Below are 27,908 nucleotides of genomic sequence, written 5' to 3' on the forward strand. Positions count from 1 at the left end.
CGCACCTGCTGGCCGCTCTGCCGGCCCTCACCGGCTCCTGGGCTGGCCTTGGGCGGAAGGTCAGGGTTCGGCAGCGTGCCCTCCCGTGACCGGGGCGCCCTCCCCCTGCCTCCGCCAGGATGTCGTTCGGTGACTTTCTGAGGCACTATTCTCGCCTGGAGATTTGCAACCTGACCCCTGACACCCTCACCAGTGAGTCCTACAAGAAGTGGAAGCTCACCAAGGTGGACGGGACCTGGAGGCGGGGCTCCACCGCGGGAGGCTGCAGGAACTACCCGAGTAAGGCCGCCCGCCGGGCCCTCGTCTGCGCTCACCTGGCCCCTGCCCGGCCACACCCCACACGCGGCCTCCCCAGCCCTAGGTTCCCCTGTGCCGTGGCCCCCACCACACCCCGTGAGGCCGAGCGTGGTCCCAGCTCAGGCCCACAGGCCACTTCGTCCACGTGAAGCCCAGGCAGCCCCGCCCTGCAGAGACCTCGCCCACGGGGCCGCTGCACACCCGGGCCCCAACCGTCGCCCGCAGCCCTCTTGCGCACTCGGGCCCGGCTCATACGGGGTCCCCGGTCCCTCCTTTGTTGACCCCCGACCTTCTGCCTTGTGGCCCAGGGCTCCCCTCCCCCCGAGCCGCAGAAATTGAGTCGGTGTGATATGACACATCGGGCCTGGGGACCGTCCCAAGTGGTGTATGTGCATTTGACCCCGTCCGTCTTCACGAGCCTCCACGGCGGGCACACTGCTGTCCTCTTCATCTTCAAGACGAGGGGACCGCCGCTTGGAGAGGTTAAGTGACCTCACGGTACCCCTCACGGGGACGTGACGCAGGCAGTCTGACCGTGGAGGCCACGTGATGGTCGTGTGCCGATTCTCCACTGATGGGGAGACTGGGCTCCCGTGGCATCCCGGGCCACGGACAGGTGGTGGGGACCTCGAGTTCTGGTGCTTTCAGTCCTTCCCCTCCAGCCTCCAGCCACCAAGTGGCGGTTCCAGAGGTGCTGGGGAGGCCGTCTGCCCCCGACAAGCCGCTCGCTGGATGCGGGGCCGGCAGATCTCTCAGGGGCCAGATGGGAAACATCTGGGGCTTGGTGAGCGTCAGTTTCTACCGCTTTTCCGTCAGCTCCGCCGCCGTCACCCGAAGGCCGCCAGGCCTTCAACAACATGGCCGTGTTGTCATAAAGCTTTATTTACAAAAACAGGCGGCCAGGGGCCCTCCGAGCTGTAGTTTGCTGACCCCTGCACCAGATGATGCCTTTATTTCCCCAACAAAGAGTTTATCCTGTTAGGTGGGCAAGGGGAGTTGTTCTCAGACGTGAACGAGTCTCCAGGCCTTCCATAAGTGGACTTTGGAACTGGGGGGGGGAGGGGGGGAGACACACCCTGGGGTGGACAACGGGACACAGAAGAAGAGGCAGGAATTGTGCACAGGATGTTCCTGCCTCAGGGTTCACAGAGGGCGTGCGGGAGCGTGTGCCCCACAGCGCCCCAGCCCGGCCAGCTGGGCCTGGGGCGGGACAGGGGCCGCAGGGGCTCAGCCCTAACGCCCTGTTCCCGAGTGACAAAGACGAGCCAGCCTGAGGGCGGGTGAGAGAACCATGCGAGGGAGTTTCTGACGTGGGTCCCCGTGGTCCCCAGGCAAGTGCCGGCCGGCTCTCTCCATAGCCCCCCAGCACCCGCCCACCTGCCCACCCGTCTTTATGGGGCTCCCTCCCCCTCCCCGTGTGCACCTGCGGGGGCAGGGGCGGCCCCGAGTCCTCAGTGACCCGGCCCCTCTCTGGCCGCAGACACGTTCTGGATGAACCCTCAGTACCTGATCAAGCTGGAGGAGGAGGACGAGGACCAGGAGGACGGCGAGAGCGGGTGCACCTTCCTGGTGGGCCTCATCCAGAAGCACCGGCGGCGACAGAGGAAGATGGGGGAGGACATGCACACCATCGGCTTCGGCATCTATGAGGTGGGGGCAGCACGGGCCGCCCCCTTCCCTGCTCTCAGCCTCGGGGGACGGCCCTCCCCACGGGCACGGTGGGCCCCGGGGCCCCGCCGGGAGGCCGGGCCAAGGAAAGTAGGGCTTTTACAGCAAAACTCTGTGTACGAGACGTGGCGGCCGGGCCGGGCCGGCGCAAGGAGACGCCCCGAGGTCCTGCAGCTGGTCTGTGTCCCCGGAGGTGCCTAGGGCTTGCCTAGGCCCCACAGCCACTTTGGGGACAGTCGACTCTTTTTAGAGGCCTCCCGCCTCTTCTGAGACACCCCCCGCCAACCAGGCCTGGTGCTCTGCTTAGCCTGCCGACCTCCAGGCCTAGAACAGAGCCCCCACAGGGGACACCTCGGGCAGGAACCAACCGCTCCAGCGTCCGGCTGGGACCAGCTCAGGACCGGGAACGCGAGCTCTGTGCTGCCCGCAGGGGCTTCATTTCCAACCAAGTCAAAGCAAGGCCTGGCTCTGCCTCCCAACATGCCCGCCCCACTCCTCCCTGCAGCACGGCCCAGAGCCGCTCGGATGAGGAGGGGCGGTCCCCACATTCAGGGAAACCGCCGTGGTGGGGAGGGCAGCATGCCGCTGGTAGAGGTCATAGGTCAGACGCTCACTCGTCGCTGGCTACGTGGCGCCCGTAACAGGACCCCGCCTGTAGAGTGGGTCACCTGCCATCGTTGCAGGCGTGCACATGAACTCTGAGCCCCTCGGCCTCTGATACGGGAGCTGAGGACTTCCGCTCTGGGACAAAGCGACCCCAGGGAAAATGCCAACGGGACGTGACACGGAGCCCACCCCCTGCCTCATGGGGGTGCAAAGCCGGTCCTGGGCTCTGGAGCTGGGGAGCACGGGGGGGTCACTTGGTCCCCTTTAGAGACAAGGAAACTTTGGCAACAGAGGGAGCTGACTTGCCCAAGGACACACGGGCTGGGTGTGACGCCTGCTGGCTCCCAGCCCGGCGGGCACCCTCGAGTTGGGGGCGGGGAGACCTCAGCCAGGCGTTTCACGGCTCCGTGCCCCAGTTTTATGCTCCATAAATTAGCAATGGCGCTAAGGGCTCAGCCACATTGTTGCTGGGTCACGAGGTTTGTCCTCCGTGTGGGAACGGTTGGGGCCCCTTGGAAAATAATTACCGTGCTGAGTCACTTCACGTTGCTAGAGCTGCAGGGGATGGGGGGCCGCAGCCCATCGCGGGGGTGACCTCGTACAGCTTCCGGGAATCTGAAGTGTGCTCTCCTTTGTGCCTGCAGGTGCCGGAGGAGGTACGTCTGGGAGACGCTGGCTCGTGTTCACCACCAGGCACAAGGCCCCGACTGCTGGCTTGGGGGGCCCCGGGAGGCCTGGGCAGGGCTGGCGGCTGGGGGCACCCTGGGGAGGTTGCTCAGGTCCCAGGGCCTGCTGGGCCGAGCTCAGGGCCAGGTCTCTGGGGAGTCCCTGCGGGGCACGGGTCAGCTCTGGGTGGACGACGTGTGGTCTGGGACGCAGGAGGCTCTCCGCGGGGTCCTGCAGTTCCCCCTAAAACAAGCCTGAAGGGAAAGGCGAGCCCCAGGACTGTGCCTAAGATGATATGGGAGCCCAGGGGCCTGCCATTTGCAGGCCGTGTGACCTCAAACAAGTTATGGGTCCTCTCTGGACCTCAGTTTCTTTTTCTTTTTTTTTTTTTTAAAGGTTTTAAATGTTTTATTATTTATTTCTGAAAAAGAGAGCATGAGCAGGGGAAGCAGAGAGAGAGGGAGGCACAGAGTCCCAAGCAGGCTCCAGGCTCCGAGCTGTCAGCACAGAGCCCGACGCGGGGCTGGAACTCACAGACCACGAGATCATGACCTGAGCCAAAGTCGGACGCTTAACCGACTGAGCCCCCCCGGGCGTCCCTCTCCGTTTCTTTTTCAATAAAACTTGGTCCACCACCCACCTGGAGGGACCATAGCGATGAGGTGAATGGCGTGAGAGCGCGTAGTAGGCTCACAGCTGGCATTAGCAGGACTGGTGGGAAGTACAGCAGCCGTGCGGGTCCATGAAGGCCGCGGCTGATCCAGTGGCCACGCGGGGTGCCCCCCTCCACCCCAGTGGTACACACTGTCGGGCCGGGCAGTGCCGTCGGGGGCAGGCTGGGCTTCCCCGGATCCCTCTGGTGAGTTCCGGCCTCCCAGCGGCCAGCCCGACCACACCTGCCTTCCTGGCCCGGCCCCGTCCCGACTTTTGTTCACGTGTCACACACCACACAGCACTGATCCGACTCCTGCGGGGGGCCTCACGGCCGAGCCCCTCCGTGTGCAGATGGGGTCTCTGCAGAGCTGGGTGCACGCGGGACCCCCGCCGCACGTGCCCTGAGCCCCTCCGTGGGCATCTGTTCTCGTGGGCGGGAAGTTTGCGTTTGATCTGGAACGACGGGCACCGTCGCCTTCTCCGTGAGCGAAAACAATGCGGATTTGGGGCTCTCTCTGCCGTCTACTCCCTTCTGTTTCTGTTTGTCCCTCAGATGACTGGACAGACTAACATCCACCTCAGCAGAAACTTCTTCCTGACGCACCGGGCGAGGGAGCGGTCCGACACCTTCATCAACCTGCGGGAGGTGCTGAACCGGTTCAAGCTGCCGCCTGGGGAGTACATCCTGGTGCCGTCCACCTTCGAGCCCAACAAGGACGGGGACTTCTGCGTCCGGGTCTTTTCCGAGAAGAAGGCTGACTACCAGTAGGTGCTCCTGCCCTCCTCCCCGTCCCCATCCCCGTCCCCATCCCCGTCCCCTGGAGCGCGGCGTCCTCCCTCCGAGTTTCTGCTCTGCGACACCCGCCCGCTTCCAGGGCGCAGCTGGAAGGACCTCAGCGTTACTTTCCAGCGAGCGAAGGAATGAGCCACGCGGGGTGTTCGCGGTTAGAAAGGGCGGCTGTGGAGCCTCGCGCAGAATCTGCTGTGGCAGCTGCGGCTCCGAAAGAGCGGGCCGTCACATTCGCCGTAACGACACGGGTTGGACGGCTGAACCCAGGCACCTCACGGGGAGAAGCCGGGCCGCACCGTGTAATCCTTTCCATCCAGCGGCCCGCGAGTGACGGCCTCGGTGGCCCCTGGGCCCAGCGGCCCAGGGCCCCTTGTCAGGATGGCTCGGTTCCCAATGGCTCTTGCCCCGTTGGCCGCTGCCTCAGCCGCATCCATTCGGTTGGGCACCTGATTGCAGGAGACATAATCCTCCTCGGCGGCTTAAGCAAAAGGAGATTTACGGAGAAACATGGGGGCTTTGAACAGATGGGAAGCAGGGCACACGGCACGTGCTGTGTGGCCTCTACCTCGTGCCACGGGCTCCCATCAGACCCAGGACAGTGTGTCCGACGGGCCGGCTCAGGCCAGCGGCGGACACGGCGGCCGGGGCCCTCGGCGGACCAGTGGAGGGTCCCGGGGCCCAAGAAGGGCCCAGCGCCGCACACAGTACAGGGCACCGCCCGAGCTGCCCGAGATTCAGCTGAGACCACACCCCGGCCTCCGAGCAGGACACGTAGGCAGCAGGGACCTTGCAGGATCCCGGGGGTGGAAGGTTTCTGTGACAGAGATTCCCACAGAATCGGAGAGCGGGTGCCGGGGTCTGCTGTCCCCAAACGTGCTTCTCGAGGAGCAAGGAAGTCCCTGCCCGCCTCGGCCTCCTCCGTGCAGGGCTGTGGTCCAGTGACCCTGCCCGCCCCGCCCTGCACTGCCCTAACAGTCACACGTGCCATCGGCCTTGATTTTGGCATCACGTGCTTCCCACCCCCACCTCCCTTCCGGTAACACAGTCTCCCTCTGTTTCCAGGGTGGTTGACGACGAGATTGAGGCTGACCTTGATGAGGTGTGTGTGACCTCTGGACCTGCCCGCTCTGCCCCCGACTACCCAGGACCCAGAGGGGCCCCTCCTAATCGCTAGGGGGCCCCAGGACCTCGTGCCCGCAGCTTGAAACTAGGGTCGCCCCCTGCACCTGCACCGGCCAGTGCGTGGCCCTTGACCACCCACCCCCCCCCCCCGCCACGGGACCACGGGCTTCTTGTCGCCACCTTTCCTGGGCCTCAGTTTCCTCATCTGTAGAATGAAAATGCTGGGTGACGAGATTTCTGAGGCTCCCGAGGGTAACACCAAGGGTCTCTGTTCAAATAGTGGTGAATCCTGAGGGCTCGGGGGTCCCAGGGCAGGCCTGACCACCACAAATCCCAAGTCCAGGAAGGAGACCACAGCCAACATGACAGAAGGCCCTTCCTCTGTCCCCTGTCCCCAGGGAGAGAGTGAATAGTCCAGAGGGCCACTGTCGAAGACCTTCTAGAACATTCCGGCTGGGCTCTGCTTCTGGATCCCCACTAGTGTAGATCAGGAAGGGCGTCCTGGTTGAGGGCTAGAGGAGACGCCTCCGTGAGGACTTGTTAACCCCTCCCTCAGGCTTAACATCCCTCTCTCATCCGCCCTTAATTCCTCACACTGTCCTTGGTCTCAAGCCCGCGGGAGGCGCCTCCTTGCCTCTGAGCTGCTCCCGTATCCCCCCTTCCAGAACGATGCCAGCGAGGACGACATTGACGACGGCTTCAGAAGGCTGTTTGCACAGCTGGCAGGCGAGGTGGGTGTCTGCACACGCGGCCTCTGCCCTGCGCTGTGGTCCACTCGAAGGGACAGTCTCGTGCCTGACGTGACTCCAAAGGGGCAGAGGCAAGAGTAGAAGCAAGAGGCGTCGCAGGGGGACTGGGGCTCCTGCCCACACGGTGGGGCTGCCGCTTGGCGACTCCCTCTGGCCTTAGGGTTCCGGCTGCTTCCTGTCCTCTGCGTCCAGCTGGGATGTCCCTGATGTACACAGAGACGCTCAAGGGACAGAAGGGTCGCACATTTCAAGAGCACGGCTCAGGGCACAGTTCCTTCAGGCCCCCCCACCCCCCACCCCTGCCACCGTCTGGCCCTGTCTGCCCAGCCAATCCAAACAGAGCTCTGGGGCCACCAGGTCTCTGGCCTCATGTCACAGACACCTGTTCCCGCTGGTCCGCGGCACGTGGGCCCCGCCCCCACCCCTAGGAGAAGGGACTGTGGCCCATGGTGGTCTTGCGACTTGGGCTCGTCCCCCGCCCCTCCTCCCCTGTCCCCCAACACGAGGGCGTGTGTAGGCACCAGACCCGCCCCGAGAGCTGGGGCCTCAGAGGCAGAGCGGCGGGGAGACAGCTGGGCCCTCACCAGCTTTGCAAGGAGCCAGACCCGGGTTTCAAAGGGGAGGAAGGGGCGACGGGCGGAGGACTGGGATCAGAAGAGCGTCGAGTGGAACCACACGCGTGGGTGGAGCGGAGGGTTCTCGACTGTGTCCACGGGGCCTGCAGTCCGCCGAGACGTGCGGCCTGCAGGGGGCGCTGGGCCCGCACATCACAGGCCCCGGCCAGCCCCGCCCAGTGCACCTGACGTGGGCGGAGCCTCCCACGTCCGGCGGCCGCCGGGCGGTGACCACGCTCTGCTTCGTGCCCACAGGACGCGGAGATCTCGGCCTTCGAGCTGCAGACCATCCTGAGGAGGGTGCTGGCCAAGCGTAAGTGCCCTCCTGGTGGGGCCCCGGTCCCCTCCCGGCCGCCGGTCCCCTCCCCGCCCGCACGTAAACACCCGCCAGCCCCCGGACCCCTGAGGAACCGGGCAGAGGAGGCTCTGTGTGCCCTGGTCACTCAGGATCAGAGGGCCCCGGGTCGAGACCACCACTGGCTGGCTCTTGCTGGAAGCCCATGCGCAGAGACCCTTGGGCTCTCTTGCTGCACCTGGAAAGCAGCATCGTCACTACCTAACCCCGGAGAGTGGGGAGCCTCCAACAGGTGCCCTGCGAAGCTGCCTGACGCAGAGCCCGAGCTCCGTGTGGCTGCCCCTCCGACGGTCAGCTGGAAGGGGGGCGGAGCCATGGATGGAGTGACACCACCTCACTGAGTAGCCGGGGTGGAAGGGTAAACGGGCCGTCTGGAACCACAGAACGGTGTGCAAAGCATCTCCCCAGCGTGCATGTCAGGAGCCCCGGCTGACTGGCTCTTTACTCGGAGAGACATGGTTTCCCGTGAACTTATGAGCCAGGCCAGGGACCTGAGGGCCCAGAGGCGGCTGGCAGGCTCCTGGAAGAAGGGGTGAGGCCCAGAGGAGCCTGAGGAGGGCCCGGAACACCTGGAACTGCGTCCGAGTCAGAAACAGGACAGGCCAGCCCCGGGGACACATTTCCTCCCCCGCAAATTATCACAAGAGCCGCACGGCCCTCAAAGAGACCGCCGTCCCCGCGCGGGTCTGTGTGAAGTCAGACCCCGCGAGCCTGGACGTCGCCGTGTCCTGAGCAGCAGCCCTGGGCGCCACCAGCAGCCGGCCTAACCCATGGCAAATTCCCTCACGGCCAAAGAGCCTGGCCGGCCGCCCATCCACCGCGGAGGATGTAGGGAGGGATCCGCTCGTAACCGGTTCCTCCCCGGGCAGGCCAGGCGCGGACAAGAAGATGGTGTGCGTCCCGGAGGCCGCCAGGCACGAGTGTGGTCACAGGGCTGCTGAGGCGTGTGGCCGTCAAAGCCTCCTTGTTCCCACGCAGACGGAGGCGGAAAGAGCCGGGCCGCACCGGGGTTCGGCCTCCCTGCCCCCGGCTGCCCGCTGACCCCTGCCTCTGCCCCGGCCAGGGAGGGGTCTGTGCCCACCAGGGCAGCTTCGAGTTAAGTGGCAGCCTTTACAAGGACAGGACAAGAGGGGGACCCCTCATGGAGTCCGGGAGGGACCAGGCTCCTACTTGTGATGAGGGTCTCCTGCAGGCTGCCAGCCACCCGCCGCGGCCACTCCGGACAGGTTCTGGTCCTCGGGGCACACGCTCGTGTGGCGAATCACAGGCGGACGCCCCTCTCCCCCGGCCCCTCCGACAGCCACCGGCCTGCTGTGGCCCTGGAGGGACGGATGAGCACTTCCTCGAGGGGGATCCCGGGGACAGCACGGCTCTGTGGGACGTAACCATCACTGGTACTTTGTCTTACAGGCCAGGACATCAAGTCGGATGGCTTCAGCATCGAGACCTGTAAGATCATGGTGGACATGCTGGACGTATCCTTCCAGGCGGCAGAGCCCAGACACGGCGTTTGAGACCCCCGCCCTGGGGGCTCTGACACCACGCCCCGCCCGTCCGGGGGCCCCGAAGGGGAGTTGAGGAGCTGCAGATGAGGGGAAGCCGAGGGCCGTGTCCCAGGTCCCCGCACGGGAGGCGGCCGCTCAGCTGTGCCCGAGCGGCCGTGGAAAATACCCCGCAGACCAGTCTCCTCTGGTTGTGGGTTTTCCCGATCTGCGGGCGCGGGGCCCGCCTGCCGTGGGCAGCTCCTTCCCCGGCCGCCCGCAGCCTCCACTCGTGGCTCAGGGACAAGTCCTGGGCACGGATGCTCTGTGCTGCTCGAAGTTTCCTCTCGTGGGCTGACAGTGGTTGCCTCACAAGAGGCCTTAGAAGCACTGCAGAACTTAACGGGGGCGGGCGGGGGGGGGGGGGCCTCTGCAGGTCATGTGACAGCTCGTTCTCACCGGGGCCGGGGCCCCCCGCATCCCCAGACCAACCAGCAAAGGTCAGGGTCGCCAGAGGCCTCCTTCTGGGCCCTCCGCCAGCCTCAGAGGCAGGCCGGGTCCTACAGCAGGAGCCGTCTGCAGATAACGCTGTGGGCGTCAGCGCCATCCGGTGGAGGGGACGCACCCACGGCCGGGCTCTCCTTAACCGCGGGCAGTCAGATGGCAGTGGCAAGCTGGGGCTGAAGGAGTTCTACGTTCTTTGGACAAAGATTCAGAAGTACCAGGTGAGCGCCCGGGGGCCGCCGGGGGGCGGGGGGCTGTGTCGGGGTCGTGCGGTGCCCGTACAACCCTTTGCCAGGTGGGAGGGACATCCCCAGGGTGGCGACTGGACCCACAGAGACAGGCTGGCCACACGCAGACAGCAAAGATGAGCCCACCTCCTGCCCTCGCCTGGCGCCGACCGGAAATGGGGTCCCCTGACAGCTGCTCCCAAAAGCGTCCTGGAGAAGCCACGTCGCCTTTTGTAACATGGGTTTTTAGCAGCTCAAGCACGACAGTCGGATAAGATAACGTGAGCCGTGGTGGCTGGCTGGTTGGCTGACGGGCGTATTGACGAACCGGCTCACGAGAGAGGCCAACACTATTAGCTAATTAAGGCAGAAAGGTGGGCGACTCTTCCAAGGCCACCGGAGGCAAAGCTGGGAAACCTGCGTCCGCGCGCGGCACTCGGCGCGAGCCAGCTCGCTGCCTGCCTCGCTTTGGGTCATGGTTCTTGGAACTATTTTGCTCGTTCCAGAAAATTTACCGGGAAATCGACGTGGACAGGTCTGGCACCATGAACTCCTACGAGATGCGGAAAGCACTGGAGGAAGCAGGTAACGCCTCGTGGCTGTTTTCTCCCTTCCGTCCGGCTGCGGGATACGCGAGCGCTGGCTCCGTCCCGGCTGTGGGGTACGGGAGACTGTGCTCTGCACCCTGTGGAGGTCGGTGACCGTGAGACAAAGCGGGTGCTGGTTTGGTACAAACACGTCCTTTCCGTTCCCCTTTTAAAAGCTCCCCGGTAAAACGCTCTGCCCACCATACCTTCCTGAATCTACTTTTCCTCCGAGAGGCTGGCGGGGCGAGCGGGCCCCCGGCTCTTGCCAGGTGCAGGGCTGACACGAGGGTCTCTGCTCCCCCCTGGGGTGAGTCCCCGCGGGCAACATAAAATCCCGACACAGAGACCCCAGATACCTGGATTCAGCGAGATCCACCTCCCCCCCCCGCCAGGCGGTCCCAGTGCGAGGGGAGGTGCCCCCCCGCCGCCGGGCCTTCCGGACTAGGACGGCAAGGCACCACGGCCGTGTTCTGGCAACGGGTGGACAAAAGGAGGGAGAGATGGGCTCCCCCCGCCATCAGGCACACAACCCCCTGGCAGGACTGAGTCACGAGCCCTCAGTGTGCTGCAGGGGAGGCAGGAAACGTGGTCCTGATTTCAGGCAGCCGTGGCCCAGTGGAAATCTTGCCACGGGAACAGAAGTTATCGCTAATCTAGGACAGACCGTCTCGGCCATGTGCATCCAGGAAGTTAGTCTCCAGGGGATTCAGAGCTAAACAGCCGGGAGAGGAAGCACGGGGAGAGGTGGCCACGGGGACGGGCCACAGGGGTCGGGGATGGGCCACGGGGACAGGGACGGGCCACAGGGTCGGGGATGGGCCACGGGGATGGGCCACGGGGACAGGGACGGGCCACAGGGTCAGGGACGGGCCACGGGGGTCGGGGATGGGCCACGGGGACGGGCCACAGGGGCGGGGGTAGGCCACAGGGACAAGGGCGGGCCACGGGGACAGGGACGGGCCACGGGGGTCGGGGATGGGCCACGGGGACGGGGATGGGCCACGGGGATGGGCCACGGGGACAGGGACGGGCCACGGGGGTCGGGGATGGGCCACGGGGATGGGGATGGGCCACGGGGATGGGCCACGGGGACAGGGACGGGCCACGGGGGTCGGGGATGGGCCACGGGGACGGGCCACAGGGGTGGGGGTAGGCCACAGGGACAAGGGTGGGCCACGGGGACAGGGACGGGCCACGGGGGTCGGGGATGGGCCACGGGGACAGGGACGGGCCACGGGGTCGGGGATGGGCCACGGGGGTGGGGACGGGCCACGGGGACAGGGACGGGGACGGGAGAGAGAAGCCTCATGGCAGCCTGCGGGGACAGGCAGAGCCAGGTGAGCGGTCAGAGTCGGGAGCAAGGGTGGGAGCGGCGGGTCCCCAGGCGAGCACCGGGGGATGGGGCGGCGGTGACGTGAGGGCCACGTCTGTGGCACGGGCGCCGTGTGACGCACACCCTGAGGCCGCGCCCTCCTCCTCCGACTTCAGGCTTCAAGCTGCCGTGTCAGCTCCACCAGGTCGTCGTTGCACGCTTTGCGGACGATGACCTCATCATTGACTTCGATAACTTCGTTCGGTGTCTGGTCCGGCTGGAGACGCTGTTCAGTGAGTGGCCGCTTGGGGAAAGGCCCGTCCCAGTTCTGTGCTTGGCGCAGGGGAGGCCGCCTGGAAGGGCATGTGTGCGCGGTTGACTGTGCAGACCCTTGTGGGTAGAGGGAGGAGCTGGTGACTGAGCGAGGAGGAGGAGGAGGAGGAGGTGGAGTGAGGAGGAGGAGGAGGCGGAGTGAGGAGGAGGAGGAGGAGGAGGGAGGAGGGAGGAGGGGGAGGAGGAGGAGGGGGAGGAGGAGGAACAAGGAGTGGAAGGAGGAGGGGAAGGAGGAGGGGGAAGAGGGGGAGGAGAGGAGGAGAGGAGGAGAGGGAAGAGGGGGGGAGGAGGGGGAGGAGAAATGAAGAGGAGTGGAGGAGGGAGGAGGGAGGAGGAGGAAGGAGGAGGGAGGGAAGAGGAGGAGGAGGGAGGAGGAGGGGGAAGAGGAGGAGGGGGAATAGGGGAGGAGGAGGGGGGAAGAGGAGGAGGAGGGAGGAGGAGGGGGAAGAGGAGGAGGGGGAAGAGGAGGAGGGGGAAGAGGGGAGGAGGAGGGGGGAAGAGGAGGAGGAGGGAGGAGGAGGGGGAAGAGAGGAGGAGGGGGGAAGAGAAGGAGGAGGGAGGAGGAGGGGGAAGAGTAGTGAAGAGAGAGAGGAGGAGGAGGGGGAAGAGGAGGAGGGGGAAGAGGGGAGGAGGAGGGACGAGGAGGAGGGGGGAAGAGGAGGAGGAGGGGGAAGAGGAGTGAAGAGAGAGAGGAGGGAGGAGGAGGAGGGGGAAGAGGGGAGGAGGAGGGGGAGGAGGAGGAGTGCTCACCGGGCGGCCCTCTTCCCACCCCCCACCCCCCTCCCTCAGGGATATTTAAGCAGCTGGATCCCGAGAACACTGGGACCATCGAGCTCGACCTCATCTCTGTAAGTCAGCCGCTCACAAGGCACTGGGAGCTGTCACGGGTTGGGGGGGGGGGGGGGGAGCGGGACAGGGACCCGTGGCTGTTGGCTTAAAAAGCTCCACCTTGCAAGTGTTGTGGCCGTGGGAGGCGGGCCTGTGAACGGCTGTGAGGTCCTACCACAAACGTGCACACCCTTCCCCGCATCCCCCCGCCGACCCTCGGGCCCGGGAGACACTCCTGGTTCCTCCTCCCACGCAATTTGCCAAGTGCACACGCGGGAAAACGATGAGGGGAAAACGAAGTGCTTGTTCACATGCACGAGAGATGGTGGTCACGTAAGAAAATTCTCCCGCATGAAATTCAAGTGGGTTTGGGGAAGATGTGTCCTTAGACCAGATCTACTTAAAATACTTCCTGGGCAGATTACCTTATTCCCCCACCCCCCGCCCCGGTTAAAAATTCAATCGAGGGGCGCCTGGGTGGCGCAGTCGGTTAAGCGTCCGACTTCAGCCAGGTCACGATCTCGCGGTCCGTGAGTTCGAGCCCCGCGAGGGGCTCTGGGCTGACGGCTCGGAGCCTGGAGCCTGTTTCCGATTCTGTGTCTCCCTCTCTCTCTGCCCCTCCCCCGTTCATGCTCTGTCTCTCTCTGTCCCAAAAATAAATTAAAAACGTTGAAAAAAAAAAATTTAAAAAAAAAAAAAAAAAAAATTCAATAGAAAATACATAAACTTGCCGTAGAGAGTTACCGAGCTCCTGGTCCGGAGCCCCAGCAAGGCCCAGGGGACCGTCAGTCCCAATGCAGCAGGCTGACCGGTCCCGTGAAAAGCAAAGTGCAAAATGTTGTCCGGTCACCCTGGTGCCAGAACGTTCTCCCCTCCAGGAGGAAGGGCACGCCCTCCCGGTCGTGGCCTCACGTTTGCTGTCAGGGGAGCTGAGCTTGGAGCAGCACAGGCTGGCGAGGGCCGGTCAGGGGCCGGTGCCACAGGGGAACGACACGGTCCCATGCTCCAGCCAGGAGCAAAGTGACAAGGGGACAGGTGTAAGGGACTAGGGACTCCTGTCCTTGAACTTTGACCTGGGGGAAGCCAGAATGAAGTAGCTTTGCACCTGCTATGATGCATTATAAAGGACCTTCAGCCAACTGAGAATACATTTTAGCTGGCTACAAATGACACTAGGTAACTTCTAGAACGAGGCTGCAGTCTCAGTCTCGGCCCCGGCTGCACGACGCACCAAGGGCAGCTTTGCAGAAGCCGGGGCCCCGGGCCCGGGTCCCGGACCGACTGGAGCAGAGTGTGACCCAGAGCCCCCACTTGACCCCCACTTGACCGAGGTCGAAAGCACTGGTTTTGGGGACAGCCGAACTAAGAATGTTCACCCGACCTAGAGGGGGCGGCAGGAAATGCCACGTGGTCCGGTCTGTCTCGTGGCCATCGGCCTGTGAGCCGGGTCGTGCCCCTGACCTGGGCCGGGCCAGACTGTAGAAGTGGGGAGGAGAACCCGCGAGTCTGTGCCCCGATCCCTGTCTGCTCCAAGTCGTTCTTCCAGAATGACCGTTAGTTCTGCACGAGGTGTCTGAGCTGACCGGCTGTCTTCCTCCTCACAGTGGCTCTGCTTTTCAGTCCTCTGAAGTCCTAACTGATCTGCCTGAAGACAGCCAGCCGAGGACGAAGCCCCCACAGAGAAACTTTTTATCTGGACCCCAAAATGACGGGAACATTTACCTAACCGATGAATGACTAGAGCTGAAAATAAAGATACTTTTTGAGACAGGTCTCACGTTTCACAGTAAAAAAGATCTGCGTATCCTGGTATTACATGCAGGTGACTCAATCCTGGGTTAGCTCAGAGAAAACCTTCCATCTATAAACAGGTCCACGGTTTACTTTTACCCACTTGCCCGTTTATGGCAATATCCAATCGGAGAAAAACACAGGGAGGTATTTTTAACCGCTGACCAAACACGAAGTCAGTCTCCAAGGACACGAGGTCCTTGCTGGGAACATTGAAAGTAAATTCCCGATTAACAATGCAGCTGTGGCATTTGCCAAACAGCAGTGCGCGTCCCTGGAGTGAAACGGAAAACAGGAAGCATCGAAGAGTGACAGGCCGGGCCAGCACGCACACCTCCGTCACGTGGTTGCAGAGAGAGCCAGGTTTTCTGTAGAACGGCCTGGTGACCCGTGTGTCGCAGAAGATGCTGAAGCCACGCGGCCTTCGGCCCGCTAACCGAAGCGTGCGCGAAAGCAGGTGCCTGGTGTCCGAGACGATTACGGGAAAGGACAGGATGAGCCGTTCGTGGCCGGGACGTCAGCACCCCCGCGCTTGTGCGTGGAGCCGGGAGGGACACGGGTGGGAGAGCTTGAGCCCTGCTTCACCCTGGAAGACGCGAGCCGCCTTACACACCTACCGCCTTGTTGCCTTACTTCCTGCTGAACGTGCTGTTAATAAAGAGTGACCCAAGCGGTCCGGCGTGCCGTGCTGTCCTTCGGGGGCCCCGTGGCGGGCGGTGCGCCCGGGTCTCGGCCTGTTCCCGCTCCGACAAGGTCACCTCTCATGTCCCCTCTTGAGAGTTAAAGGCAGCTTGGAACTACGCAGTTTCTTAATCCAACTCAGAGGCTCTCAAGTGCCCACAAAGCAGGTGCGGCTCTCCTCCGCTGCCCCTGGCCTCCCCCAAGGAGGCCCAGGCAGGTCCCTCGGGTGTGGGGACGAGAGAGGCAGACAGGACAGGCGCGTCAGTCACGGGCCTGCCAGTGGTGCCCCTGCGGGAGCCCTACGACCCAGGAGAGGTGTGGGGCGGGCCGGGCCGGGCCAGCAAGCGCATCTCCCAGCCTCGTCCAGTGGGGGCCGGGCACACAGGAAGGGGAGGGAGGCGCCTTCCCAGGTCGCAGAGGCCTACAAACCGCTTCTGTGCCGGGGGCCGCCCGCAAGGCCCCCGGCTCGCCACCACCTGCCCTGCTCCCTGGTTCGTTGTCACAGCAGAGGAAACAGAGACACGAAACAGCCAAGGGCTACGCTCCGCTTAGCTCAACCCATTTAGAAAAGGACTGGGGACAACGACCAAGCACCTGGGTCCCCCAAACAGGGGAGCACTGGTCATCGCCTCCCTCACGGGGAGAAGGTAGACGTGCCCCCGCCCCCTTTAAAAGCCCCACTTCCGCGGGGCCCGCCGCCCAGCTGCCCTGTTCCTTCTACAAAAACCTAAACTGCGGCCGTGAAGATGCCTCACGGGGCCACCCCATCCGACCCCGGGGTCCTTCCCGTGGTGGTCCCGCGCCCACAGCACGACAGACACCACAGCCAGACCAGAAGCGTCTGCGCCCCCCCCGACCCCAGACCCTTCTCTGTACCTGCAAACCTTCCCACGCAGACCTCGGGTAAGACGTAAACAAGTAAAAACCAGAAGAGAAAACACGTCGTGGGTATAGGGCTGAGGGGACAATGGATGATCACGGTTCACCAGCAGGTACACGCAGAGGCCTCTGTGGAGGGCACGGCCGGGTCATGGTCGCTTGGTGGCCAGGAACCACCAACCCAGGTGTCGCGCTCGCTTCCTGTCGCTTTATGCGCTTAAAATCACCCATCCCCGGGGGCCCGGCGCAGCGGGTCATCTCGGGGTTGTGGAGATCACTTAAAACTGTCCCCTAGCGGGTATCCCCCTGCGGCTCCAGGACCAGCACCCCCCTCCTTGCAGCCGGACCCAGCAGCAGCCCCTGGGGAAGCCACTGTGTCCAAGGTCAGCGATCCATGCTGTCCCGTTACCGCAGCGCCCACCGGGGACCCACCCCACACCCCATCACTGTTCTGGGGAGCTGGGGGGTCCGAGGCTGGGGTGCGGGACCCTTCGTGGCACGTGTGTGGCCACCCCCTCTCGTGGTGACCTCACGTTGAGGAGGGGAGGTGGTCCCTTCCTCCTCCAAGGACGCAAATGCCTTAGGGAGGGGGAACTTAACCTGGTGACCTCACGTGAGCCCCACCTCCAAACCCTGCCAGGCTGGGGGCAGCAGCAGGGTGGTCCTCTGGTGTCCAGCCCTCGGGGTCACCGCCTTCTCTGTTACCCGCAGAGCGTGGCCTGTTAGCTCTTCCCCCGCCTTCTTGCTGGAATTGAGCTGCCCACAAACATGCCGGGATTGCACACGGCCGGTCCTTCCCGCGTGGCTCCTACTCGGTGACCCCGCCACACGGATCCACCGGCTCTGCAACGACTCACAAACCGGGTAACAGATCACAAACAATGCAGACTCAGTCTGAGTTCTTGTCCGATGAATCCCTGCAAACAGCACCACGAACACCAGACCCTTCCTCTCGCAGAGGCGTGGGGACGGGGCCACCGGCTGTCCCCGTGGCTCCCAATCAGGGCCACCGCAGAGCTCGCCAATTTCAAAACCCAGCCGTCTGTAAGAACCTCACTCCTCACTGCAGCCACATGGCCGGGGAAGAAACCGCTACTCTCCCAACAGCGTGGGAGCTTCAACAAGGCTTTTCATGACACAAAGAACAGAAACCAGTAAAAAGCTTAGAGTCAAAAAGTTTAATTTTATTACAATTGTTTTTAAAGTCAGCAACGATCTTGATAAATTTCATGGTTAAGTCTATATAGTGAGTCTCCAATTTCCAGGATACAAAAGACAATAAATATAGATTCAAATCCCCCTAAAAACCAGATTCCACATTCAGGTAGCTATGCTGTGGCTCGGTCCCAGGATTCCTTCCACACGTGACTCCGAAGACGCTACAAACTCCTACACGAAGGACCGCCCACACCCGCCAACACGTGTTTCTGAGCGTGTGGCCTGTGTCCCAAGGTCCCGGGGCCCACTCCACGGCTCTGGTCCTTCCCGGTGGGGCGGGTGCAGGGGACGCGCCGACCAACAGCAAGCAGGTGGGACACGGAGCCCACGGAGCGGCCCCACTTCTCTCTCAGACAAACAGGACGTCACTGTCTGTCCTCTGCTCCGCGGAACATGCTTCCCCAGCACAGCACGGCCAGTTTATCACGCCGAGGTCCCCCTCGGAGAGCCAACTCCCCAAATCCTTCACCTCCCTCCAGAGCCCATTCCAGATGCCTTCCAGTGACGTCGTCAGCAGTCTTGTGAAATGTCTGCCACAAACAATCACGTCACTTCTCCTTACTGATAACAGGTGAGTTCTTCAGAAACTAAAACTCCGCAGTTTCAGGCCAAGCTCCTTTGTCTGGGTTTAATTCTGGGGTACAGCTGCAAGAGAACGGAGAAATGATTTACATGCTGCAGAGACAAAACCTCGAGTATGGGGGTCTGCTGTCACCGGAAAGAAACGAAGGAAAGGACTCTTTCTGCACGTGAGGCACCCAGCGCCGCCCCAGGACACAAGATTCACACTCGGCACCTCCCCTGCAAAGTCACAGGGGGTCCCACATAAAAATGCAGGTGGCGCTGAGCGCCGGCCCCACCCGCGCGGCCTGCAGCTTCCCGAGCGGACGGGACAGATCAGGGTCTCCTGTAACCTCACTGACAACAGACCCGACTCCGTGACAGGAGACTGAGCGACAGGATGCCACAGACTAAAAGTCTGCCGGTTTCAGGGAGGGTAAGTGGAGGTTTTTGTGTGGGGGTTTTTGTGGTTTTGTGTTTTCTAGAACAAGAGCCGGAGAGAAGAATGGAAGGTCCTGAAGCCACGGGTGAGTCCAACGAGTCATCCAGCTGGCGCAGTAAACAACCCCCTCCTCCCGCCTACACAACGGGAAAAAGGGTTCGCTGAAAGAAAGTGGAGTCAGACTCCAGCCAAAACTGAAAAATGGGTGATCAACACCACGCAAAAGATGATTTTTCCGAGAAAACAACGGGTCAATACAATTTTCTAGACTCAAATTTGAACCGCTGATTAAAAACTCCACATTTACGTGAGTTCCTTTTTTCTTTTAAACTCAAAGGAAACCAAAAAAACGTTACTTAGAGGCAACGTGTACCCCGGGGAGACCTCCAAAAGGCTGGGGTGAACACGCACGTCTCCGACCCAGCCTGACGCGGGCCTCCCGAGGGCCGAGCACCTGGGCCACGCGGCCTCCTCTGTTCAGGAGTCACAGGACCGCTTGGAAAATCACAACAAAAGGTTCCAATAAGCAACTAGTTCCGAGAGGTTTTAGAGGCAGGAAACGTCCAAAGGTAGAACTAGTATTTGCTGCTCATGTTCGGCAGGGAGGCGGCTGCAGAGGCTCCGTCGGGCTGGACACAACTCTGGTCGGGTCACTGGAAAGCTCGTTTAAAGGGCTCCGTGGCCCGGGCACCTCAGTTAAGCATCTGACTTAGACTCAGGTCACGATCTCACGGTCTGGGAGTTCGAGCCCCGCATCGGGCTCTGTGCTAACAGCTTGGAGCCTAGAGCCGGCTTCGGATTCTGGGTCTCCCCCTCTCTCTGCCCCTCCCCCACTCACGCTCAGTCTCGCGCTCAAAAAAAAAATTAAAAATAAATAAAAAATAAATAAAGGGCTCCATGGCCAAATTTACTTTAACTTTCATCAATTCTTTGTAATTTACGTCAGAATCACATGTGTGAATATGATCCAGGCTCAAAGTTTTACTTAATGATAAACGTTGTGAGCAGGGGCAGCAGTCGGGACACACGAGGTCACCCACACGGCACACGAGACACGGGAGCGGACAAGAAGAGTCAGGAGGGGGCACGGGTCGGAATCCGGGCAGCCAGGGTCCGACACCACGGTCACTCGGCAGAGTAACACGGGGCAGCGGAGCGCTCGCACCCGGAGCCCTGGCTAGAGACCCAGACACCGGAGCGGCTCCGTGCCGCTCAGCCCGCGTGGGTCCGACCTGACGAAACCCCCATAAAAACCTCTCCCCCTCGCTGTCCATCAGACGCCTCAACAATCTCAGGAGGTGGTGCCCTCCGGTCCCTCCCGCCACGCCCAGGTGCAGGGGGACCGCGCGGAGCCGCGCCGCTGACCGTCATCACCTCCCCGGCCGGGCTCTTCCACCTTCCCACGTCGGTCCTCTCCTCGCTCTCCGTTATCTGTCCCGCCCTGGCACCCACGGCATTCAGGTCGGCAATGCAGCGTCTGGAAAGTGCTACGCTCCCTCCCTTCTCTTGCCCACTCTCCCGGCCTCCTCCCTGCAAACGCTCCCGAGAGCCCCCTCCACCTAAATCCAGGACAGAAGGTGACTCCTGCCCGCAGTGCCCTCCCCGGTCCAGCCCCGGGTCCCGTGAGGAGCACAGGACCTCTGAGAGCACGGGACCCTGACCGTGCCCGGTGGCTCGCCAACACGGAAAATGTGGCTGGATGCGTGAACCCGCCACCGTCCAAACGTGAGGATTCGCCATCGCGCGGACAGAGGGACACACTTACCCCCAGCAAGTTGCGGGGCACGTAGCCCTCCTGGTCCTGCAGGCGCGCCCACCACCACTCGGTCTCCTCCTCGTCCTCCCGCCGCAGCACGGCCAGGCAGTCCCCCTCTCGCAGAGGCAGCTCGTCGCCGTGCTGAGGCTCGTAGTCCCACAGCGCGTACAGGACCCCTTTGTTCATGATGCCCATCTTCTCCTGCACTCCTGAAACCACGGGGGAGCCAGCGGATCAGGGCCCGACGCCCGACGCGCCCCCCCCCACCCCCCGGCACCTCCCGTCCCCGGTGCCCCAGGCACGGAGCCCCCGCGTCTGACTGCGCGGACACGCCTGGGCCGCCGGGCCCACACCCGGAGCCTCCCTTCTCTGAGTCTCGGGAGAGCCCCCCGTGGGGTCAAACCGCCCCATCGTGGGGTCGGCTCACGCCGTCCCCACTGGAGCAAGCACAGAAGCCGCATCCGTCCCTGCCTCCGAGGCCGCCCTGTGCTCAACGGCCAGGACCGCGCACGACACGCAAACGTTTCCCCAGATGCTAAAGCTACTTGGCAACTGCACCCTAGAAACTCCGGGCAAAGGGAGGCAGTAACCCCACACTCGAGCCAGCTGTCACGAACCGTAAAGGAACTGTGAGCACTGGGCGTAGCCCTCCTCCACCTCCTCGCACTTGTCGGCGGCGGTCTGCGTGTCGCTGTAGGTGGTGGCGAACACGGCGGCTCCGGACTCCACCAGGAACTTACACACCTGCACGTTGTTGCAAGAGGCCGCGCAGTGCAGCGGGGTCCTGGGGGGACACGAGGCAAACGGGGCTGGAGGACCTTCCGGTGCACACCACGCCCACGGGCTGGGCTGTCTGCCCACAGCGTTCCGGACTCCTCGGTCTGGGCCTTTCTCCTAAAACCTCTTACACACGGTTTTAGAAATGTTACACACGGGGACGCCTCAGTGTGTGAGTGTGTGTGTGTGTGTGTGTGTGTGTGTGTGTGTGTGTGTGTGGCGGGGGAGTCATTTGGTCAAGCGTCCGACTCTTGATTTCGGCTCAGGTCACGATCTCACAGTTCGTGGCTTTGGGCCCTGTGTCGGGCTCTGTGCTGTCAGCGTGGAGCCTGCTTGGGATCCTGTCTCCCTCTGCCCCTCTCCCTCTTGTGCGCTCTCTCTCTCTCTCTCTCAAATAAACTTAAAAACAGTATCAGTTACACATGGACACATGAACCCGCCGAAGACCGACAGCCACAAAGGGACATGTTGCGTACAGGCCACACCGGGCGCCCAACAGGGCAGCACGGAGGGCCAGGGGAATCAAGGAAATGAGCGAAGGACAGGAAATCTGTGCAGTCGTCTCAGAAAGAGTCGGATGTGTTCTGGAGCACCTGCCTAGTTAGTGCCAGCCTTAGCGCCCGGCCGTGCCAGACCGGAGGGCACGACCGTCTTTGCGGTATAGGCCTGCACTTGAAACATGGGCCTTTACGTGTTCCCTTGTCGTTACCGCTTCTGAAGAAATTAAGGTGCACACAGAAAACTACCTTTCCTTAACGGCTGTTAAAATCCAAGTTGAATTTTAATTGGTAAAAAAAAAAAAAAAAAAAAACACCTTGGTAGTTCAATGCAGACGAGAACAGGGACTGTCAACCGCACACGTTTCAGTCTGTTCGGCAGCTGGCCGGCAGGGACTCGCGGACACCATACGGAGAGTCCCCTCCAGCACCTCAGATGTCTGCAGCGAGCGCTAAGTGATCCAGACCCACGGAAGAGGAAGAGGACCCGGCGCTGCGGCCCAGCTCAAGCGTGAACTGGAGGATGTGGACCAGGCCCCGAATTACACAGGTTTCATGCTTTCACCTGTTTCCTCTCTCCCCTCTTTTTATTCCTCTCGAGGGCACAGTCTCTAAGATCACGTATTGCCCCCACCGCTCACTTTGGTATTACTGCAGGTTTGTTAAGTGCGTGGTTTTAAAAAATGAAAAACTATACATAAATTCCTAATAAAAGGGAAACGAAGACGTTATGACACATTAAGAACTTGTTTTGGGGCGGGGGCGAGCTGGCTCAGAGGAATGTGAGACTCTTGTTCTCAGGTCGTGAGGTCAAGCCCCACGGTGAGCACAGAGATGACTTAAAAAATTTGTTTTGCTTACGGTGTAAAGTTAAACCAAAAAATTAGGCTAAAATACTTACGCGTACGTAAGCTTTAAAGGAATATACTTAAGAACCACTGATGCTGATCTCTCTACGTTGTGGGGTACGAATGGCTGATCTCCTCTTCTCATTTCCCTTTTTTACACACATTTTCCACAGCACATACACGTTACTTTTATAAATGTAATTTTTAAAAACTGTAACCAAAATGCTTTGGAACAAACACCTGGGGGATGATCTAAGTGTCGAACAAGAGAGAGAGTCACTCCTGGCAATGTAGGGCTATTCTATTCTGCACCTGTGTGCACGCACGTGACATACACCTGTGCACGAGGTAAAGCCGACGTCATCGTACAGCCACTTACCACGTTAACAGAAAAATAAGCTATAAAAATACCTGCATAAATATCTTCATGTGATTCCAGGTTTTTAAAAATCCTATACGGAAAAAAACAAGTCTTCTTCCAAAAAAGAACCTATCATAATTTAAAATTTTCTTTTTCCAAAAAGAAAGAAAGAAAAATTACAAAATTTACTCTCAATTCTATTACTGTTACCGGGCTGACAATATCTTATCAAGACCTTTAACTCGTTATGTAACAATCCATTATCGCATGAGGAACACTCATCACTTACAACAGTCCCTCCTGTGCTTTATGCACATAAAACCATTTCACAAAATGCTCCACAAAAAATGGATTCCACGGTCACGTGTATTTGGGAAAATCTACAAACCCGACTCCCTCGTGCAGACGTGCAATGGACAGCAGTATATTAAAAACAGAGGTTTCATGGGTGAAGGGACCTTGCTTAAATCAGGATTTCTCAAACTTGCTCGAGTCTACTAACTGTGTGCGGCTGTGACATTTCCTGTTTTTATTACTTAACTACTAAACTCCAACACTCCACGTGCTCCAGAACGGGAGCAAGAGGGGAGTCTAGGCACGAGCCGCGGCAGGACGCACGCAGATGCTCTCACCACCCGGCAGGGCCCTCACGGTGACACCCTGAAGCCGGGGCAGGGGTCAGCGAGGTCCTTACCATCCGTCACTGTCTGCGGCATTTACGTTCACACCAAACTGCACCAGGAACTTCACGATTTCTGTATGGCCCGCACACACGGCATTGTGAAGGGCGGTGATGCCCTCATCATTCGGCAGGCTTGGGTCATCAACCTGTGACATCGAGAAGAAGGGTGACTGTCACTCACACTTCTGTCACCGTTCAGATCACAATCCACCAGCTGTCTAGGATCAAGAGAACAGACGCAGGCTCTTGGCGTTATTTTCCATCATAATTAAACCTCAGGAGCCAGGAAAATTCTACCAAGAGCAAGTCTAGAAATGAGGGAGGCGGGGAAGCCAGAGTAAGTAGGCGCTCACTATAAAAAGGCTCTTACCCATGAAGAGGGGCCGGAAACTCTACCCTCAGAGTCACTGATGTTTACTTACCCTCCGACTCCCACCACAAATTAGTGTCTAAGGACAAGGTGCACTTGCCATGGAAAGGAAAACAGGCCAACTAAAAATATTTTAAATAGCAGGCTTCTGAAATAAGGCCCACACCTGCAGTTTAACGCTGCACGGTCCGGACCCACACAGGCACGACCACGAACCCTGTGCGGTCCGGACCCATGCAGGCACAACTGTACAAGAGGGTGGAGATCTCCCGGAGAAAGACCAGACCCCAGAGGGCCCCCAACTTTATGTCACACCTTCCACCGGCACAGCCCGTCCCAGGGCATGCTCGCCGCCCCCCTTCAACACCTCGCCCCGACCCCCACGATTTAAAGATGCAATTCCTCTCTCTCAGATCGGAGGTCCGAATGGGACAGAAGGTCGTATCATTAGACGGTACCTCATAGATAATTCTCTGCACGAGGTCAAACTCCCCCTCCAGAGAGGAGTCCAGGAGCAGGGCCAGGGGGTTGAACTTCACCCTCATGCCATGGGCGATCCTGTCAGAGCCAGTTTTACGTAAGTTTGTCCTTTTGCCCTGCAGAAAAAAGGTGTGAAGTCAGGGCCCTGGTCTCAGCGCAGAGACCGAGGGAAGGGGGGAGCGAAAGGGGCTTCACAAACACGCACTTGGCACATTCTGTAGACATGTAACATCATCCAGACACGGACGTGAATCGTAACATACAGCTTAATGAACGAAGAGGGAAGAACTGAACCGTGTCCCGTTTGGGTGACCCAAGACACCACGGCTGGAGCTAAGGGTGTGACGTGCGATGGCGAGAAGGCTGCTTTGCCGCTGGGTCGAGAACTGGTCTTTGGGTTCCCCTTCTATTTAGTGCGACAGACCCCACAGACTGGGCACACAGTTCTCTGGGCGGACATTTAACGAATGATCATTCGTGAACTCCTCACGAGAATCCCATTACCCCCTTTTACAGATCAGGAAACAAGGCACACGGCTAGTAAACATCAGGGCTGGAATTTAAATCCAAGTGATGTGGATTCTTCAACTCCCTCCCTTTCAACCGTTTCGTAACAACAAACGCCTGCTTCGGGGGAGAGTGGACAGAATTAAGGAAATAAGAAATATGATCATCTGCCTTAGATACACTGTGAAGAAACCTTCCGGTCTTAAAACGCCGTCACTGCCGTCTACTCAAAGTCTAACTACACTCCGAGATACACGAGTAAGCTACTCAAGCCCTTCGACCGTTAATAAGCCAGACTTAAAAAACACACGGCGAGTTCGCGAAGACCAGCCCTAACACTGCATACGGTAAGCGCCTCGCACACAGCCCGCAAAGCGGCAACTTCGCGGAGGTGCGCCGTGCTGCACACACGCAGCGCGGTTTCGGGGTGGACAACCACGGCGCTGCGGAAAACGTGCGGCCATCACTCCACTGACGCGTGAGGACTAAAATGTCGTCTCTTGGAAAAGGGAAGTGTGAACGTTACGTGACCGTGACGCGCAGCGCAGGGGCCGCGTGGGGCAGGGGCCCCGCGCCCGCTCGCGAACAAGCAGACACAAGCTGCCCTGGGTCACTCGAACCCAAGCAAGAAGGGGATGGCTCTCCCAGGACAACGGCCACAGACTCCTGAGCAGAAAGCACGACGCGGTCACTAACGGCGGTCTCCTCCGTCCCTGAGAGGACACATCATTTTGACTGGATGGCCGGCGGGGTGGGGGGAACGGCCAAACCAGGTGTGAGACGTCTTTCCTTTCCGCGTGTTTAACACCAGCTGCAGGGAACCGCACACCAGGCTGGGTACAGCGTGGGCTCAAGGTTAACCTCCGACCGCAGTCGAAGAAACAAGTGTGGTTTGTATCGCAAAGAACCGAACTCTGATTCTTCACAGAGAAAAGGGCTCTTCCTTAAAAACTAAGGTTGTTCTTGGGGCGCCTGGGGGGCTCAGTCGGTTGAGCGTCCGACTTCGACTCAGGTCACGATCTCACGGTTCACGGGTTCGAGTCCCGTGTCAGGCTCTGTGCTGACAGCCTGGAGCCTCCTTCACATTCTGTGTGTGTGTCTCTCTCTCTCTGCCTCTCCCCCACTCACGCTCTCTCAAAAATAAATATTAAAAGAAGTAACGAAAAAGTAAAGGTATTCTGAATGTAATGGATTTTTAGGACACTTACGAGACGCACTGCGCACTGAGGGGGCTGTGAAACAAAAGGTGGGCTGCAGACATGTTTGCCGCCCTGGGCAAACGACCCTGCGAACTCAGAGGTGGTTCCCGGAGCTCTGCCAGTCGACCACCTGGGACACCGTGACCAGATGGGGGGGGGGGGGGGGGGGGGGCTCCTGAAGGGACCAGGTGACACGCCACATTACTTACAGGAGGCAGAGAGACCTGCCCCGTGATCTCGGGGGGACGCAGGCTCCCAGAGTCCTCTCCTGGCCCTTCTGGCTCCCCGGTCGGGTACGGCGGGGGCGGGTACGGGGGGTACTCCTCCAGGTACACCTCGAGCAGGTGCGGAGTCTCTGCTCTCGGTTCCTCCACACTACTCTGGAAACGTGGGCTGCCGTCTGGGACTCCTTCGGGCACACAGTCGAGGCCTGGTGAAGCAGCTGGAATGTCGCCGTTCTCCGCACCGGTGCTCCCCACTTCCTCTGGGGACACCGATTCGGGAACCAGAGAGACCGTCTCCTTCTCTGGCTCCACATGTGAGTACGGATTCTGGATTTCTCCTGGGCCTTCTGAGTCGGCCGTGCCTGGAGTCGGCTTGGACGGATACGAGGGGACAGAGATGGTCTCCATGGCAGCGATGGTGGTCCTCTGGTACAAGAGTTTCTGGATATTTGGCCCATTGGGCCCCTCTGGCTCTGTAATGGAGCTCCGTTTTTTCAGCGGCCGTGGGGCATTGGACAGTTTCTTCCGCAGGGCTTCTAAGTCAGCGTCACTCTGGTTCCGGTAGGGATTGGACAAGAAAGGCAGCAATTTGGTCGGGCTGAGCGGTCGAGGAATTCTTTCGTTCTCGTGGTTCTCCTGAGCGGGCGCCACGGGCTCCGGGTCAGGTTCGGGACTGCCGGGCTCGCCCTGGCTGCTGGAATAGACGTTCTCCGGATGCTGCTGCTGGGTCTGGGAAGCAGCGAGCACAGGCTTGCCGTAGACTGATTGGAAAATGGAAACAAAGCCCCGATCAGTATTCAATAAAGCCGGCAGGTCACAGACCCAGCTGACGATAATTAAAACGTCTTTTAATTTTCCAGTCATCACCCAGCACCCTGCGCCACAACCAATTTTTACACCCAACGAAGGACAAAGCAAGGCTTCCATCGCGGCACAGTGAACTTCTGACAGAATGAAAACCCTCGCTGACTGTAACACGCCATTATTTCATGTGCCGATAAGAAAACGCTGCCCTTGTAACTGTTAAGCAATCACTGTCTGTTGCACCCAAACCATGAAAACAGCATAAAAGCAACGGGGGCTGGTCATCCTCTCCTGAGTCCAGATTAGAAGGAATCACACACCACCCTCTCTTTCACACTTGTGGAGAATCGTATCTGGCTTCCTGAGTTCTCAAGAACCGCTTCTAGTTGCCCAAGCCCTCCCCCTCAGCGTTCTGATCAGGTCAGAGCTATCCAATTCCCAAATCACTGTGTCAGCAGGCCTCACTAAGGACGAGTCCGCTGTGGCACGTGCGGGACGTGTCTGTCGTCTGATCACTTTCGGGGCACTTCAGGCCACAACTGCACGCTGATTTCACGACTAGAAAGCCAATTTCATTCAGTAAAAGAGAGTGAACTCTATTCTAGCTTTATAAACTAATGACTCTCAGAACCCAACAAATTAACAGACTGTGTATCTTTTTATGCTTTTATGTTTAACTAGCAGCTCTGTGCTCATCAGAACGGCTTGAAACAGAGGAAGGAGCGCTCTTCTGAAAAGCACGCAGGGGCAGCTATCCAGGCCTCCTCACACCAAGGGCATGTGTGCGGTCTGACCCGCAGCGAGGACATGGCCCGGTGCGCGGGGACCGCCTGTGTGCGCCTCGCCCACCAGGAGCAGGGAACAAGTGCACGGGGTCGCCACCGTGCAAACAGCCATGTCTGCCATGGGTTCTAGTCATCTATCACCTACGGTCCCCAGCGCCTACTGCAGTGGGCTGACGTTTAACAGACGTTTCACCTGTTTAAGGTTCCTGAGAACAGAAGGCAAATTAAACAAAACTCTGAGAACAAAGCCATC

The 27,908-nt window shown here is 60.4% G+C and overlaps 2 protein-coding genes across 7 annotated transcripts in view; one reads left to right on the forward strand and one right to left on the reverse strand.

Annotated features, from left to right (window-relative positions):
- Positions 1-15,258, forward strand: part of CAPN2 (calpain 2) — a 38,614-nt gene extending 23,356 nt beyond the window's left edge. Inside the window, exons 9-21 of one of the 2 annotated variants that reach the window (XM_058701366.1) lie at positions 119-279; positions 1,778-1,947; positions 3,216-3,227; positions 4,445-4,656; positions 5,744-5,780; positions 6,469-6,534; positions 7,422-7,479; positions 8,932-8,996; positions 9,659-9,727; positions 10,240-10,318; positions 11,809-11,925; positions 12,755-12,813; positions 13,672-14,391. In XM_058701366.1, the coding sequence (XP_058557349.1) occupies positions 119-279; positions 1,778-1,947; positions 3,216-3,227; positions 4,445-4,656; positions 5,744-5,780; positions 6,469-6,534; positions 7,422-7,479; positions 8,932-8,996; positions 9,659-9,727; positions 10,240-10,318; positions 11,809-11,925; positions 12,755-12,813; positions 13,672-13,842 (1,276 nt within the window). In that variant the 3' untranslated portion in view covers positions 13,843-14,391. The other variant, XM_058701367.1, reaches the window with a different exon arrangement.
- Positions 15,259-17,307: 2,049 nt separating this feature from the next.
- Positions 17,308-27,908, reverse strand: part of TP53BP2 (tumor protein p53 binding protein 2) — a 53,659-nt gene continuing 43,058 nt past the window's right edge. For all 5 annotated transcript variants that reach the window (XM_058701363.1, XM_058701364.1, XM_058701361.1 and 2 more), the window contains 6 exons: positions 26,052-26,827; positions 24,115-24,252; positions 23,299-23,432; positions 20,739-20,905; positions 20,131-20,330; positions 17,308-18,007 (listed from right to left, as the gene is read on the reverse strand). In XM_058701363.1, the coding sequence (XP_058557346.1) occupies positions 17,966-18,007; positions 20,131-20,330; positions 20,739-20,905; positions 23,299-23,432; positions 24,115-24,252; positions 26,052-26,827 (1,457 nt within the window). In that variant the 3' untranslated portion in view covers positions 17,308-17,965. The remainder of the gene's footprint in view (positions 18,008-20,130; positions 20,331-20,738; positions 20,906-23,298; positions 23,433-24,114; positions 24,253-26,051; positions 26,828-27,908) is intronic.

The sequence above is a fragment of the Neofelis nebulosa genome, chromosome 15 (assembly GCF_028018385.1).
Source record: "Neofelis nebulosa isolate mNeoNeb1 chromosome 15, mNeoNeb1.pri, whole genome shotgun sequence".
NCBI lineage: Eukaryota > Metazoa > Chordata > Mammalia > Carnivora > Felidae > Neofelis > Neofelis nebulosa.